Here is a 15745-nt window from a genome sequence, read left to right on the forward strand (position 1 = left end):
TAATGAGGTTTTACTCATTGTGGCATACCTGTCTTTGAATTACACTTTCTTGCTAGTGAGCTGACTGGCCAAAACAGGGCAACATGTGTGAGTGATGAGTATTTTATTGAATACTAGTCCTTAAGTTTGAACACACAACATAAATGCAGTACCAATGACCTAAACTTCATCATATGCTGCAACAATCCTTCTGGAGGAATCATTAGTTTTTCATAAAAAATGTTATTAACATTTGTAGTTTATGGTACATAAGAAATACTCTAGTAAGAAAACATTTCCACCAATTTATTTATGAATTATGTCTATAAAATCACAGCAAAGATCATGAAGGAGTAAGGGTTAGATACATTTTTCTGTGTATCTCAAATTTATGATACAATTAAATGGGTACTTTTCCATTATCGGGACAACAGTTCTAACCTGCTAGCAGGTGCATACCTGCAATGATCGCACAGTTGTTGTTTCGATGAAGGAAAAGTAGTTTGGGTTAATGGCGCTTTTGTATACTTCATATATACATATTTAAGCCAACTAATGTGTTCGTCATTTCTCTGCCTGCCTCTGTGAGTTATACTGCGCCCAGTCCTCAAAGTTAATTTTTTGTTCAGGTGATTTGGGTAAGAGTACAGAAACACACTTCACTGCCAGATGTAAAGTTTATCTGAACAAAACCCTCCCAGCATTAGTCAGAACAGAAGACGCGTTTTTTCCTTCGTGGCCCGGCAGAAGGGGCCTAACAGCATGCTCTGGCTGTTGGCTTCAATTAAAAGGTGACTTACATGTCCCACCAGTCGTGATGTCACTCAGTTCACACATCTGCAAGCACTACAAGCCTTCTCACTCAGTTCCGCCAGCAGAGCGATGAAACAGGGACATGAGTAAAAGCCAGAGGCCAACCGGTTACTTGGCTTGTAACGGCCCTGCAACGTGCAAAGTTCATCTTTTAAGTGCAGACTTGCTTCTTTGTTTTACCGCTGCCCTACAGGTGTGACTCCGTCCTTACAGATGCCTTTAAATGCAAGGAGCTTAGTAGTTTAGTGACACAAGGAAGCTGAGCAAAACAAACAGAAACACGAAATTAGGAATCAAAGTGGGTATAGTTTCATTTCAGGGAGATAAGCTGACAGTTTCAACGTGATCGTTCAGCTGTCATCTTGTAGCTTACCATGTCTATTAACCAGAGGTGTCTAAAATTTAAAAATAACCTCTTTTTAACTGCATTATTAAAATAAATAATTCTTACAGATATGTGGTTAGCAGAGATGTTGAGGAACTGGACTGCAGCTGAACAATCACATTGAAACTATTGCCCCGATAACGGAAAAGTACCAATAAATGTAATGATGTCTTGTCAGTGACCAATGTTATAATAATAACATAGAAATGAAATTTCAATAAATGCCATGTGCAAAAATGCTGTAGTTATATTATTCTCTGTTCTTGCCAACTGCATTTTCTTAAGATGGGCATAGAAAAAGTAAATGGCCTGTTTTTACTATAACTTTAATGTCACTGCAGTTCAATGCATGTAACACTACAAAAATGACTGTAAGTGTACAGAATATGTTATAATGTACTAACCAGGACAGAAATTACAATAAGATACAAGTACAGTTTATCACTTAACATGAAGACTGTACCTAAAATAGCTTCCTAAGTCATAAACATATTTTTGTGCTCAGCCAACCTCATCAGTCCACATATTATTAAGCTTGAAAGGTTTTTCCTGATATCTTAGTGGTATAAGAAGAGGGTCCACAAATGCTCTAAATAGACTGTCAGATCATAGAATGAGAATGTATTAAGTATCTATTTCACAGTTATGTTAAAATACCCCAGTAGTGTAGCCTGATAAGTAATTTAGAGAAAACTGAGTATAAATTGCTCTTAAGCACACTTGCTTCTGTGTAGAAAACACAGATAAATATTTGCTAGTGGTGCATTTAGAAAGCAAACCTATTAGAAATCTGGACCACATAACACCATTCCATATAACATTTTCCAGTTTCTAGGCACAGGCATCAGCTTGTGTAATTTGCACTATAATTCAGTTTATAACTTTACTTGTAAAACTCAGTATAATATCTTATTAGGCACTACTGACTGATGTGTAACACCAGTGAACATTTTGAAATGAGTATTCTAAAAATCACATTTAAACATTGCTTATATTTACTATCTTACCTGTTGACACTTTTGTCCAAGAAATGGAAGGTGTTGGATTCCCAAATGCATTGCAAGGTAATGTGACATCCACTTCAGCTTCTACTGAAACAGTGTTAGCAGTTGTTGTTGTAATTGTAGGCTTCTGTCCTGGTGTTCTAACATTAGTTGAAGGATATGCTGCTGGTGATGGGATGTGAAAAGGCTTTTCATGTTTTGGTGCTAAAGGTATCACATGAAAATTTTGGTCGTATGGCATATGTCTATGCAGCTGAGTCCTGGTAGTTAAATGAGGCTCTGTGGTTTGTAGAACTACCACTTTGGTTGGAGATAAGTTTGGTTTCAGGGGATCTTTTCTAGGTGCTGATGTTGTAATAATATTATGGTAAGTACTTAAAAGTGTAGGCATTCTAGTAACTGCTGTAATGTCCCTCTCTGTTGCCATAGGTGCAGGAAACAAAAATGGCTTTGATGTGGTGTTTAGTTTTGTAATTATGAAAGGTCTGCTGAACCTTGCAGGATATCTAACATATGGATTATAATATGGGTTTCCTTGACTTATACTTGGTATTCTATCAGCATTCCCCCTGCTATCTGGAATGAGATTGCTTGCAGAACTTCTTGAGTTTTCATGCCATCTGTTAGGTATCCAGTTCCCAAATATGTTAGGAAATACTGCATTTGTTCTATGATGGAAAGGAGGCTTTGTAGTAAGTTGTATTTTACCTGTTGCAGCATGTGCTGTTATTTCAGGTTTGTTGGTAAATGTAACTTGTCTACCAGGTATTCTATAGTGAGGCCAAAGTCTTGTTGGAAAAGTTGGTCTCACAGTACCTCTCACTGGGGTATACCTTGGAAACCCTGGAGCAGAGCCACTGCTCAAGACATTAACTGTTTCTTGTCTTTGCCCAGACACAGACTTTTCCACTGATGCCAAATGAATACTTGATGTTGCTGTACTTGTTTCGTTAGTTTTTTTGTTGGTATGCTTATTCTCATCTGGTTTCAGCTGTGTTTCAAGTTCCTGTTGTCCAGAATTATATTTATCTTGGATTTTAGGGTCCTTATTTGTTTTTGATATCAGCAGTTCATTTGAGTCTATGACTTTCACTTCACTTCTAGAAGTCATCTTTGTTAAAAGTGTTGTACCTTGAGGCATCTTTGTGGTAGTATATACTTTATGTGGTACAGTAGTCGCAGTAGCAGTAGTAGCTTTTGCAAGCTCTGCGGTCTTGTGCGATGGAATATCATTACCTTTTTCCTGTTTTATAGGAATATGCTGCACATAAAATGGAAACCAAGCGTCTTCTGATTTATGAGGGACTGAAGAGCTCATTGGATATTTTAAATATGTGGCTGTTGTGAGTAGTGAACTTGTAAATAATGATAAATCACTGGATTCTGTAATATCCATTTCTTCTGTCTTCCCAGGTGTGTCTGGCATTGTATTTCCTTCCATAATACTAGAGGTAGTGATTGTATTTCCTCTTTCAGTAGTAAGATCAGTAATGGCAGTGTGATCAGTGTCTGTAGAAAATGGCATAGATGGTTCTTGCTCTAGAGGATTTGATGTTATTTGGTTTACACTTGAGGACAGACCTGCAAATACTTCAGAACCTGATGCATGCATATCTACCAACACTGTACTTTTTAAGTTACTGAATTCTGGTGATGACTGATGCTCCGTTATTACTGATTCTGTAGATATTTCAGGAACAGCCAGACTACCACTATTAGAAATAGCATTTCCTAAAACACCAGGTTCTTTTTGCTCTTTTGCATTTGTTGCAGTAAAATAATTGCTCTGAACAACAGAATCAGTGGCATAAAATGGTGCAGATAGCAGTGAGGTAGTTCTTTCTTCCAAAATGGGGTACCTATCCACATCTAACTTGTAGGTGGCATCATCAGTATCCCCTGAGGATGACAAAAAGGTGTTTGCGAATGTCACAGCAAAAGAAACAGGAAGAGGGTTATGATATGTTTGTGCAGGGGTTGTATCTACTTCTGTACCTAGCACAGAGGTTGACGAAGGTGGCAACTCTGGAGTGAAAGGCATAAGAATATAACTAGCATCTTGATTTTCTGTTTTTGCAAGTTGCTGTAATGACTTGCTATTAACCATTTGTTCTGTAGTTTGAGATGTATCTATACTAATTTCCTTAGAGTGGTCCTGGAAATGAATTTTGCTTACTGACGGGATTGGCATTAGTGGGGGGTTTGTTGTCATAAAATGATTTTTCTGGGAACTATGGTGTATCCTCACTCTAGATTTGTTGGGTCTAAATCTTCTTCTACCAAAAGGCCTTCTTCTACGATGATTTCCACCATTAGGAGGAGATGAAGCAGTAGTAATCCTGTACTGTTCTGCCAGTGCTGCAGTCACTGATGTCGTGATACTACCTAGAGGCTCATTTGTAGCTAGTAAAGTTGGAATATTATGGCTTTCAGTGATGGTTGTTGTTTTCTGCTTAGGATGTTTTATCTTCCTAATGCGCACCCTCGTGCGTAACTTATTGTGTGCTGTACTTGTTTCCTTTTCTGATGATGAACTCTTACGAATGACTTCATCTGCACCTTCATATGCATTTTCTTTATCTATTTTAAATATTTCTGTTGATTTTGTCAAAGAATATGCATACAGCCCAGTATCATAAGTTGCAGCCACATCTAAATGTAGATCATGCATGTTTGAAGCCTTAGACAACTGGTTATCTGTACCAGATGGGCTTGTCTTATTACTGAAATCACTGCTATGTGGCACAGTGGTACTCAAGAGGTTTCTGTAAGCAGCTGGGGTGGTGTATGTACTAGGCAGGTGATTTAAATATTTGTATTCAGTAGTTTTCTGATCAGTCATTTCAGGATCAGATACATAAGATGGAAGGACTGATAAAATATGTCCAGTAGGATTTGTAACTATGTCTTCAGAATCTGTGAGAGCGGTTGTGCTAGCAATGTCATAGTTATCTGCATTAAGAACATTTTCAGTCACATCTTGAAATACAGCATCATCAACAACAAATGACAGTGTTGATACCTTTTCACCACTATATGTACCTTCTGTAGATACAGCAGAATCTGCTGTGAACTCCATTTTGTCAAGCTCAGTAGTCTGTGGTTGTGCAATAACTGGAGGAGAAGAAAATTTGCTTTGATGATATGTTGATGTTGTTGAAAATGTAAAATTTGGATTTTTATTATAAAGAATAGGAGACTCATTTCTGTCAGAATCCCTTACTTCTAAAATCTTATCTTCCAGTTTTGAATTTTCTTTCAGTGCAATATCTTTGGGAATGTGAGTGGTTAAGTAATTATATTCATGGCTAGGAATACTTTCCTCTGTAGTTATTGGCACAGTTTTTGGAAGTAATTCATCTTCATTAATGTACGTATCATCAGTTGAGGACTCATCACCTGTGTCCGTGGAGTTAAAATTTACTATGACTGCAGGATTTACAACAGCTGAAGGAAATATTTCCAAGTCTGAGAACAAAGGAGTAGTGACAGGAGCTTCGGTTGGTGACAGAGCACTTGTTGGTTGTATTCCATTACTTTTTCCACGTACTTTTGCCAAAATACTTGCCCATTGTTTTGGATCAATTTGTTTGTTAGTAGCGTGATCCCGACGGCGTGACTGAAACACTCTTTGACCAACTGCTGTTTTGCTACCTTTAACTTTCTGCATTCCTCTCCTAGATGCGAGCCTTCTGTTAAATGGTTCATCTAGATGATTCTTATCTTGGTTTAATGCAAATTCCTTGATATCATCTGAATCATCATGACTCTTTCTATAGGACAGTTTTCCCTTTGCTCCTTGTGGCTCACCACCACCACCACCACCACCACCACCCCCACCTGAACCATCTTTCATCTCAATATCTTTCCTAAATGTGGTAGAAAATAATTTGGGCTTTCTATTCCGTTTTTTATTTTGCTGTGGCTGCTGTTCTGATTTCTTGTCTATTGTTACTTTTACAGTAAGATAATCTATACCATATTGATTCACAGCAATGCATCTATAATATCCATTGTCAGCAGTTTGGCTATCTTCAATAAGTAAGCTACCATTGTACAGTACATATGCTCTTGATATATTTCCAAATATGTTAATGACCTTGCTGTTTGGAAGTATCCAGTTTATTCTAGCATCAGGTGTTCCAGTTGCCCTACATGACAGCAAGACAGAGTCTCCAGCAGATTTATGAACTGTGACTTCCTCGGTAATAGAAGATGGAATGCCTGTATCTTGCACATCAACTCGAAAAGAAACAGTATCATAATCTCCTTTGACTTGTGCCATACAATGGTAAATACCAGAATCTGAAAACTCAATTTTCTTGATGACCAATTTTCCATTACTCAAGGCAGAAATTCTTTTATCACTGCTTTCATAAGGAGCCATTAATTTTGTCCCATTTGGGAGTATCCATGTTATTGTATGACTGCCAGATGAATGCACATTGCATATTAACTGACATTCTGAACCCAGGACAGTACTATGCGCTGTTTCACTGTTTTGATTATGTTCTATCATAACCCAGCTGGTTCTTTCAGCATTTACAGTCTGCACAGTTTCTAGAAAATGAGATGAGAATGATAACACTGCACTACGTGCTGAGGTTTCTTGTCTGTTTAGTCGAAGCTTTATGACTGACTGCATAAGCCAGGAAGGAGTTGCAGTAATGAAACTCTTAACACCTGTATAATACATCCCATCACTGTCTTGTTCTTGTCTGTATCTGTTCCACAACTGTGACTGCTCACTCATCATTACTCCTCTCTGTAATGTTACAGGTACTTCACTATAATATGCAATGAGGTTCCATAATTTCTCATATTTTGTGCGGTCTATAGGGCATAAGATATCAACTGAAAGTGTTGCATTTACAGCCATGTATCCAGCATGTAACTGATTCCAGGATACTGTTGAAGATTCCCCAGGCCTTTTAATTCTGCACTCCAAATCAACTTTATTTCCATGTTCATCTGTCAGGTTTAAAGACATGTTTCCTAAGTCGTCTGGAATGATGCCTTCATCAATCAATTCATTTTCAGAGTCTTCCTGATCTGTTGTATGGTTTTGTTTTCTTAATAACTCAATCATGGGTTTAGTGCATAAAAGTTCATCTTGTTTAAAAATCTGCTTTCTGTGTAATTGATTTGGAAAGGAGCACATCGGGCATAGGTGACCATCTTCATAACTTTTGTCTTTTTTGCACTTCAGCACATCTACAAGAAAAGAAAGATTAGATAAATGTAATATAGTTTACTATGCAAATTATAAATCACCACTAAATGCCAAGAATAAAAACTCATTATAGTGTTGTTTAAAAGAAGCATAACATGTATCTGATATTTAACGCGCCCTAGATTTTATAGCTGCAAAGCATAGTTAGCCATGTGCAGTGTCATGCAAAATTATTAACATTTCACAAGACTAGGATAGTTTTTCATTTAACAACAAACAAACCATTAACTGTTTCTTGACTTCAAAGTTTTAAAGAAATTTTTACAAAGCAAATTTTAAGATTGTGACAGATCAAATTAGGTTGCTAGTTTTTATGTCTCAATACAGTATTAAGTGCAACACGCATTTCCTATTGCAGGGAAATTCTAAGTCCAGTGTTCTTTATTATCTTTGGTATGTGATAAGCTGATGACACAAGTTTTCCAACATTCTGAGTATTTGCAGAGTGTTTCACATGTCAAACAGTTATGCTGACAAACAGACTTGCAATACAACACTCACATGTAGAGATTGCTGTCTTTTATCAGTCTACATACTTGATGCTTTACTTGTTGAAAATAAATGTAATGTCACATAAGGTGGATTGGGTATCTCTTGACTTACCTTAGTCCTATCCTTGTGACATATTTTTGTTATTCAACATGTTTGCTTCTATAGTCAAACAGAAAGGACATTAATAGCACAAGATCAGTACTGTGAAATGGCAAGAAGTTTATTGTGCTCTTTTTTTTCCTTTGAAATTTGTATATGAAATACTTTGACTAGCTTGCATAAAACACATCACATTCTACTTGTTTTTTTATTCTCTTTTCTCTCCAAATATGAGAGAAAACCTCTCTTTCCTTTTAGTATCATTGAGTTTCTTGACCCTTTCTTCTCTGAAACTTATAACTCGACATCCCTCAGTTAAATTGTTGCAATAAACTGTTAATAGTTTAATCATTATACAAAAGGCCAAGAAACTGCAAGTACCAGATTTTCTGTAACAGAATCAAAGGTCACCTGTGGGTGGGGACTCCACTATTACCAATCTAACCTGGCCGTGTACAGGGAAATTCCTATGCAGGACCAACAAATGTCCAAGTATTTAAAGCAATCCCTTCAACTAAGCAATTTTATTCTAAACAGAAGATAAATCCAGTTCTAAATCCTCCTGCTTCAAAAAGAGGCTGATTTCAGATAATTCCTTTTTTAGGTTTTATTGGGAAAAGAACTTTTCATCCTTGTAGACTTCTTCAGATCCAGTTCTTACATCTAAACAAACTTATAAAAGGAATGGCCTGAAGACAGTCCCCGGGATTCAGCAAACTTCTGTGCAAGAATAGCTTATTCTTGCACGAACGGGACCATTCTTTTGCAGCAAGGCAGTGCTCCATGCATATTCATGAAGGCATGCTGCCGTGCTGTAAAATGGACATGGTTCTGTGTACAAGTGCAGGGGGTGTGTCTGAGAGTAGTGCTCTCACAATACACCCACCCCCTGCACACCAAAATTGGTGTACAGCAATTTAAATCGAGCAAAAACGCTTGTAAACCCCTAAACCATCAGAGTAAGGAATCTGGACAAAGCCATAAAGGACAAGCATCCCTACAAAGCCAGAAAGTTGATAGAATAACAGGTTTAGCATAAGCATACATTTTTGACAGGGTATGAAGCACATAGCACACACCTCCCAACCCGTCAGAGTAATCAATCTGGACAAAGCCATAAGGGACAATCATCCCTACAAAGCCAGACAGTTGACAGAATAACATGTTCAGCATTATCATGGATATTCTGAAGGGTATGAAGTAAAAAACGCAACAAATACATTTTTTTTCACATATGCAATAAAGTTTAGGCATAGCTGTGTGGGTGTGCTCATTGCTTAGCTATGCTTATCCCAGCTGAAATGGCAGGATAAGTTAAAAAGCAATAGGCATCCAGCCTAAGCATAAGTGCAATAGTGTAGCAGTTAGAGCATATGCCTTCCATGTAATCGTTCGCAGTTTGAGCCTCACCAAAGCCATTTTCATTTTGTATGTGTAAACATTACAATTTTAATTTATTTGTATATTTATGTGGGAAGTAACTTATATTTCTCAACCAGAGTAGTGTATTAGGCCCAGATGTGAGGTGTCAGTGTAATAAAGTAGTGAAACCCCCATATAAACACAAGTTTCCCATACAGTATAGTCACACATGAATAAATGTAATTATAGCACATTGGGGGATGTCAGAGAATGTAAATAAAAATGTATATTATGTAATGAATGATGAATCAATCCCATACAGGCAGCAGTTCAATAAAATAAAACATAAGCAATGCTAAGCATTGCACAGCTATGCTGACTGGGTGTAAGCATTGTGGACATATGAATACTAAGCAATGAGTAGCCCAGTTAAGTGGATTTGCCCATTGGTAAGCACTGCTGAACCTGCCCCTTTAAGCACTGCCAACCTTAGCAAAGCAGGTTTGCCCATAGTTTAGCTTAGTTCAGCATTTTCAAAACTGTCCAATCACGGCAAAGGGCAGGAAATTGGACATATTTAAACCCCGTGGGCAGGAATACAGCTCATAACTGGTAAAAGCTCTCCACTGTAGGCAGTATAGCAGGTGTTGGAGAGGGCATGCACTTTTGGGTGCAGCACTGGGGCATACAGGAGTCCAAGGTCATGGTAGGACTCCTGGTAAAAAAACATGACATAAGACTACTGCAGGACCAGTACCAGGGCTCCCAGTATAAACAGGAAGCCTGGGAAAGTCTCACCCATGATCTCACCAGTGTCACTGGTACCTTCGGACTGGTGAGCAGGTCAGGTACCACTATGCCAACTTGAAATGGAGGAAGAGGGAGCTCTTGGAACAGTGAGTCCAAGAAGCAAGAGAGTGGTGAGATGCCCCAGCAGTGTGTAAGTATTCATTGCAATAACTCTTTACTAAAGTCCAGCCTGTATATGTGATGGATAGGTATGCATAAATGTTTCTCTATTTTCATTACAGCTCCAGCTGAGTGGGCTGTGAACCAGGAAGCCCATGCAAGTAGGTTGCAAAGGCTGCATAGCAAGGCTGGTGAGTAACAATCCTGCTTGTAGTAGTCATACCAAATAAAGGAGTAGAATGTCACCTGACATTATAAGAAATGTGTATAGTTTGTATTGAACAAACCAGACAATATGAAAGTAATAGTCCCATGACAATATGACAGTAATAGTCCCATATAGGTCATATTTAAATAAAAGTGTAACTGTCTGGCAATAAAGTTCTAAATCCTGGACTGGTTGTGTTTACTCTGGTATTGTATGGCATGAAATGTTACATTCACCAAGATCTTATATCTGAATAGTAATGTTGTGTTAACCACTGTTTCCAACAGTGTGATACATAAAAATATGTCTAGAATGTCTGTATAAGAATGTTGTAATTACAAGGTCAGATTATATAACCAAGAGAGACTTAGAAAACACTGAAGGAAGAAGCAGCAGTTTCTTAATAGCTAACTCTGATGAGACACAAAGTTTTGTATTTTTAGCAGACACCGGTATGATTCCAATCCTGGGAGTGGTAGTAAACTGTATGCATAATTTTAACTAGGATTTTGGGAATATGTGTAGAAGCAGTCAGGTAGTGTTAACAAACATTCCCTCCACAGGTCTTCCAGGTAAGATAACTGTAACTGCCTGCCAATAAAGGTCTAAATCCTGGACTGGTTGTATTTACTCTGGTTTTGTATGGCCTGACATGTTGCATTCACCAAGATCTGATATCTGAATAGTAATGTTGTGTTAACCACTGTTTCCCACACGTCTAAGAATGTCTGTATAAAAACATTGTAACTACAAGGTCAGATTGTACAACCAAGAGAGACTTAGACAGAAAACACTGAAGGAAAAAAACACAGTTTCTTTATAGCTCACTCTGATGAAACAAATTTTTGTATTTTTAGCAGACACAGCCATGATGATTTGAATCCCAGGAGTAGTAGTAAGCTGTATGCATAATTTTAACTAGAATTTTGGGAATATGAAACAGTCAGGTAGTGTTAACATACATTCCCCCCACAGGTCGTCCAGGTAAGAGAAGTAGAAAGTAGCTATATGATGACTGAATTATACACTGTGCACAAACATACCAATGGCCAAACCAAGGCCATAGGGTATTGTAATAATACCTGTAGAGTAATGATTAGAGCAATGATCATTAAAGTTGTGAATACTGCAAGGATATACAAGTTGTTAATTGACATCTCTCTCTCCCATCCACCATATCTGCAACAATAATCCAAACACACAGATCAATGGGTATGTTTTACACCAAACCTATTGTTAGGACATATGTCCTATTGTTCAACAAATATTGAAATGTGTTTCTATTAATGTTCCATGTTGAAATACTTTCATTGGTGGTCTGTTGCTATCATTGTAACCTGCATGCCATTGTAATGGCCACTGTGGTTCCATATATGCATATGTTCTGTTTGCTATGCAACTGTTCCATATCTGTTGTTTTCAGTTAATGGGAATATCTATGCATGCTGTTATAACTAATCCTGGATTGTGTTGAGTATTACTAATCCACATGTTCTAAAACTGCAACACCGTAGCACGTTTGGGAAGGCCAGTCCCAGCAGACCCACCTCTTTCACCTCATCTGGCTGTGGCACCAGGCCCCAGCATGTCTGGGACCCACCCTGGGACCTCATTGTCTGCTAGCCTTGCACCACCTTTGGGGGAACCACCTCAGGGGGTGGGGCTTGTCCCCCCCTCCGGGAGTGGGCAGGGATAGGATATCATCACCCAAAGCCAGGTACGGGGATTGGTGCATAGCTAGCTCTGAAAGGAGTTTGAAGATCTGCTACCCCAGTTTGAGGGCCACATGGTGCAATTACAGGGTCCACCTTCAGGGCCATGATGGTACAGTGGTGCCTGCCAATGGGTGGGGAGCTCAGTCCCACTGTTTCCATTTGGGGGCTCATGAGCTTCCGATTTCCAAACACCCCTCCCCATCCAAGGTGTTTACCCCACCACATGTGTCATATACCACCCCTGTATGCTGACCTGTCTGTCTTCCCACCCAACCTACCACCCCAAATATACTATCCTTCCCCAACACCCCACTCTCATGTTAAAAAGAAAAAAAAACGGGCAATCTGTTCCCAAAAAAAAATTTCACCCCATACATAGCTGTCCATTTTTCACACATGTCTACTGGACACATGTAATCTGGTCTAACTGGCTTCACAGCACATTATTGTTGTCTTCACTCCTCTCTCAGGGGTTTGAGTGCCAAATATACCTCCAAATTCAGTATATATGCACAGCTGTTGCTGTAGAGGAAATGGACAGCTATGGACCTAACCTACACCCATCATGCACACCCCTATCTACTTTCCCTATTGTCTTTCCCTCTGTGTGCCCCCTTTTCACCACTTTCCTATCACCTCTTTTTTCTTTTCTTTTAAAGAAATTAGTTTGGGGGTAAGCAGGAGTAAGCTGTTTTAAGAAGTAATAAGCAGGATTAAGCCTATTTGCATGGTGCTAAGCAAAGCCAACACAGATTAAGCAATTTTATGGCTACATGTCTGTAAGCATATTTAACTAGAAATTAGCATTGCTTACCGCTGTGCAAACCCACACAAACCCGCTTACAGCTGCTTAAAAGTGCCTTAATCACTCTGTATCCAACAGCCCTTGCTCTGCCCAGCAACAAAATAATCAGCCCTTGCAAGCCTTGAACCCAGGAGCCTGTAAACCATAGCCAGAGAACATTACAACTAAGCCATCTAAGGTGTAAATATGTCTGATGTTTTTTTCAAACATATCATGCAGCACAGTAATTCAACAGTAGGGAAAATGTATTTATATATGTATGTGTATATGTATATGTGTGTGTGCTAAACTGTTCTGCCTTGCAACAAAATAATAAGGCCTGCCAAGTCCTGGACCCAGGGCCTTGTAAACTATGATCAAAGCAATGTACCATTACACCATCTGAGCCCTACAAAATAGTGATGACATCCCAAACATATCAGTTAGTACAGTCATCCAACGGCAGGGAAAGGAGTCTGTAGAATCAGTCAGGTAGTCTTTATATACATGTATATATGTATGGAGATGCATAAATGTGGACAAATATATATATGATATATATATATATACATGATATATATATATATATATATATATATATATATATATATATATAGAGAGAGAGAGAGAGAATGCGATAGATACATACATCCACATTCATATCAACATATAGGTATATATATATATATATATATATATATATATATATATATATATATGTGTGTGTGTGTGTGTATCATGTATATATATATATATATATATATATATATATATATATATATATATATATATATATATATATATATATACATATATATATATATATATAGAGAGAGAGAGAGAGAGAAAGAGATATAGATATATGTATACATAGATATACAGAAATATATGACAGATACAAAGACATGCAATCAGAGGGTCATGCTGCTGCACAGTGGAATTCTAAATCTGGAAACTCACTCACTGGAAGGATTCCTTAAAATGGGGAACAATGACATCCGTGTTGTAACGGAGACCTGAATACAGGCAGCAGGAAGCACGTCTGCAGTACCAGCCTATAATTAATTGCACAACTTTTGATTGCAGAACATGGACTGAAGCTCCAAATGTGGTTTTATTTTCATATTCATAAAGGATGTACACACCTCTAGAGTGGTAAACCAACAATATGCATTACAGATCCTGCAGGCACAGCTGACATTGGGTAAGACAGTGGTTCAGGTTGTAGCCTGCGATAAGTCTCCATACATGTCCTAAGACTCACACTACATGTCCATAAACACCCTGGAGAATATTAGTGTCCAACCTAATACTATCATACTGGTTGACTTCAACTACCCCACCATTAAGTGGGAAAGCTACTCGTGTACCGATGCACATGCCCATCACATCATCCTGGTCCTTCCTAACATGGGTGACTGTTGCTGTACATCAATAGCCAACACCTCACTTGTTATATCTGAACACATTGCTGCTGTACACGAATACCCAACACCTCACTTGTTATATCTGAACACAAAGTAATCACCTTTGGAAATCCACAACCATCCTACCCCCACTGCACAGGTAACCACCATGAAAAACCTTTCCAAAGCCAACTATGGCCTCATAAAATCAGAGGTGGCTAACCTCATGTCAGCCATGGAACTGGAGACTAGTTGCATGACAGCTGTATCAAACAACAATGCACTATGAACACATACATAAATGCATGGATACCACCTTACCCAATACAACCAGGACCCTCACCTCCATAAAACGGAAGCTGATCTGGTGGTCACCTGCCATAAAGAAACTGTACAGCAGAAGTAGGGAACTGATATGGAAAAAGGTGAAGTCCCAAGACAGGAAATAAACTTTTTATCAGCCTCAATGAATAGTTGAGATGCCTCATCGAATACTACAAAGTTAGCTGTGATAACAGACTTGAAGCACATAGTAAACCAACCACAAGGCCTCATACAGTTATGTGAAGAATCTCCATGGCAATACCAAGAACTGTTCTGAGCTACTAGACAATGGTACCTCCCAGACTGAGCCAACAAATAATGCCAATATAATGGCTGTCATCTTGAGTGCAAACAGTGCCTCCCCCCCAAATGACCAACCACAATACCAGTACACCACCAGGCACCCAGTATTACTGGAGCACAAGTTACAGCACCACTGTCCAAGGCCAAGATTACAGCCTCTATGGGACCTGAGAATATCTCTGGCTGTGTTCTACATGAACTACAGAGTGACCTGGCACCTTACCTGTGTGCCCTGTTCAAACACAGCATCACCTCAGGCATTGTCCCTACTGAACTGTGCACTGCTACAGTCACCCCTCCCCACAAATGAGGTGTAACTACAGACCCTGAGAAATACCACCCCAACTGCCTGACAAGTCGGTTATGCAAAGCTACTGAATGCATCATCATGCACCTAATAAACAGGGATATAGGAATCTGCAGACTCAGGTTCCTGCATAGTTTATCTTTGTAAAGGGTAGGTCATACCAGCTCATTTAACCTGGTCAACCTGTTGTCATCAGTCACCTGAGCTAAGGATGAAGACAAGGTGACACATACAGCCTACACTGATTTGGCCAAAGCCTTTTATAACATTCCCTACTCAGTAAGCTCGGCATCAACCCCTATATCACTAGGTGGGAACAGAGGCACAAACACAGGTGTACATTAGACATACTGCTGTCATACATTGAGACAGTTGCAGATGTCACTGGGTTTGTTGTAACATCCTTTATGAGGAATATGTCA

At 38.7% G+C, this 15745-nt stretch overlaps 1 protein-coding gene across 1 annotated transcript in view; it reads right to left on the minus strand.

Annotated features, from left to right (window-relative positions):
* MXRA5 (matrix remodeling associated 5) overlaps positions 1-15745 on the minus strand; it is a 417732-nt gene that overhangs the window by 111708 nt on the left and 290279 nt on the right. The window contains exon 5 of the mRNA XM_044072449.1: positions 2185-7395. Within this exon, the coding sequence (XP_043928384.1) occupies positions 2185-7395 (5211 nt within the window). The remainder of the gene's footprint in view (positions 1-2184; positions 7396-15745) is intronic.

The sequence above is a fragment of the Protopterus annectens genome, chromosome 5.part0, assembly GCF_019279795.1.
Source record: "Protopterus annectens isolate FY-2018-M chromosome 5.part0, PAN1.0, whole genome shotgun sequence".
Lineage (NCBI taxonomy): Eukaryota > Metazoa > Chordata > Ceratodontiformes > Protopteridae > Protopterus > Protopterus annectens.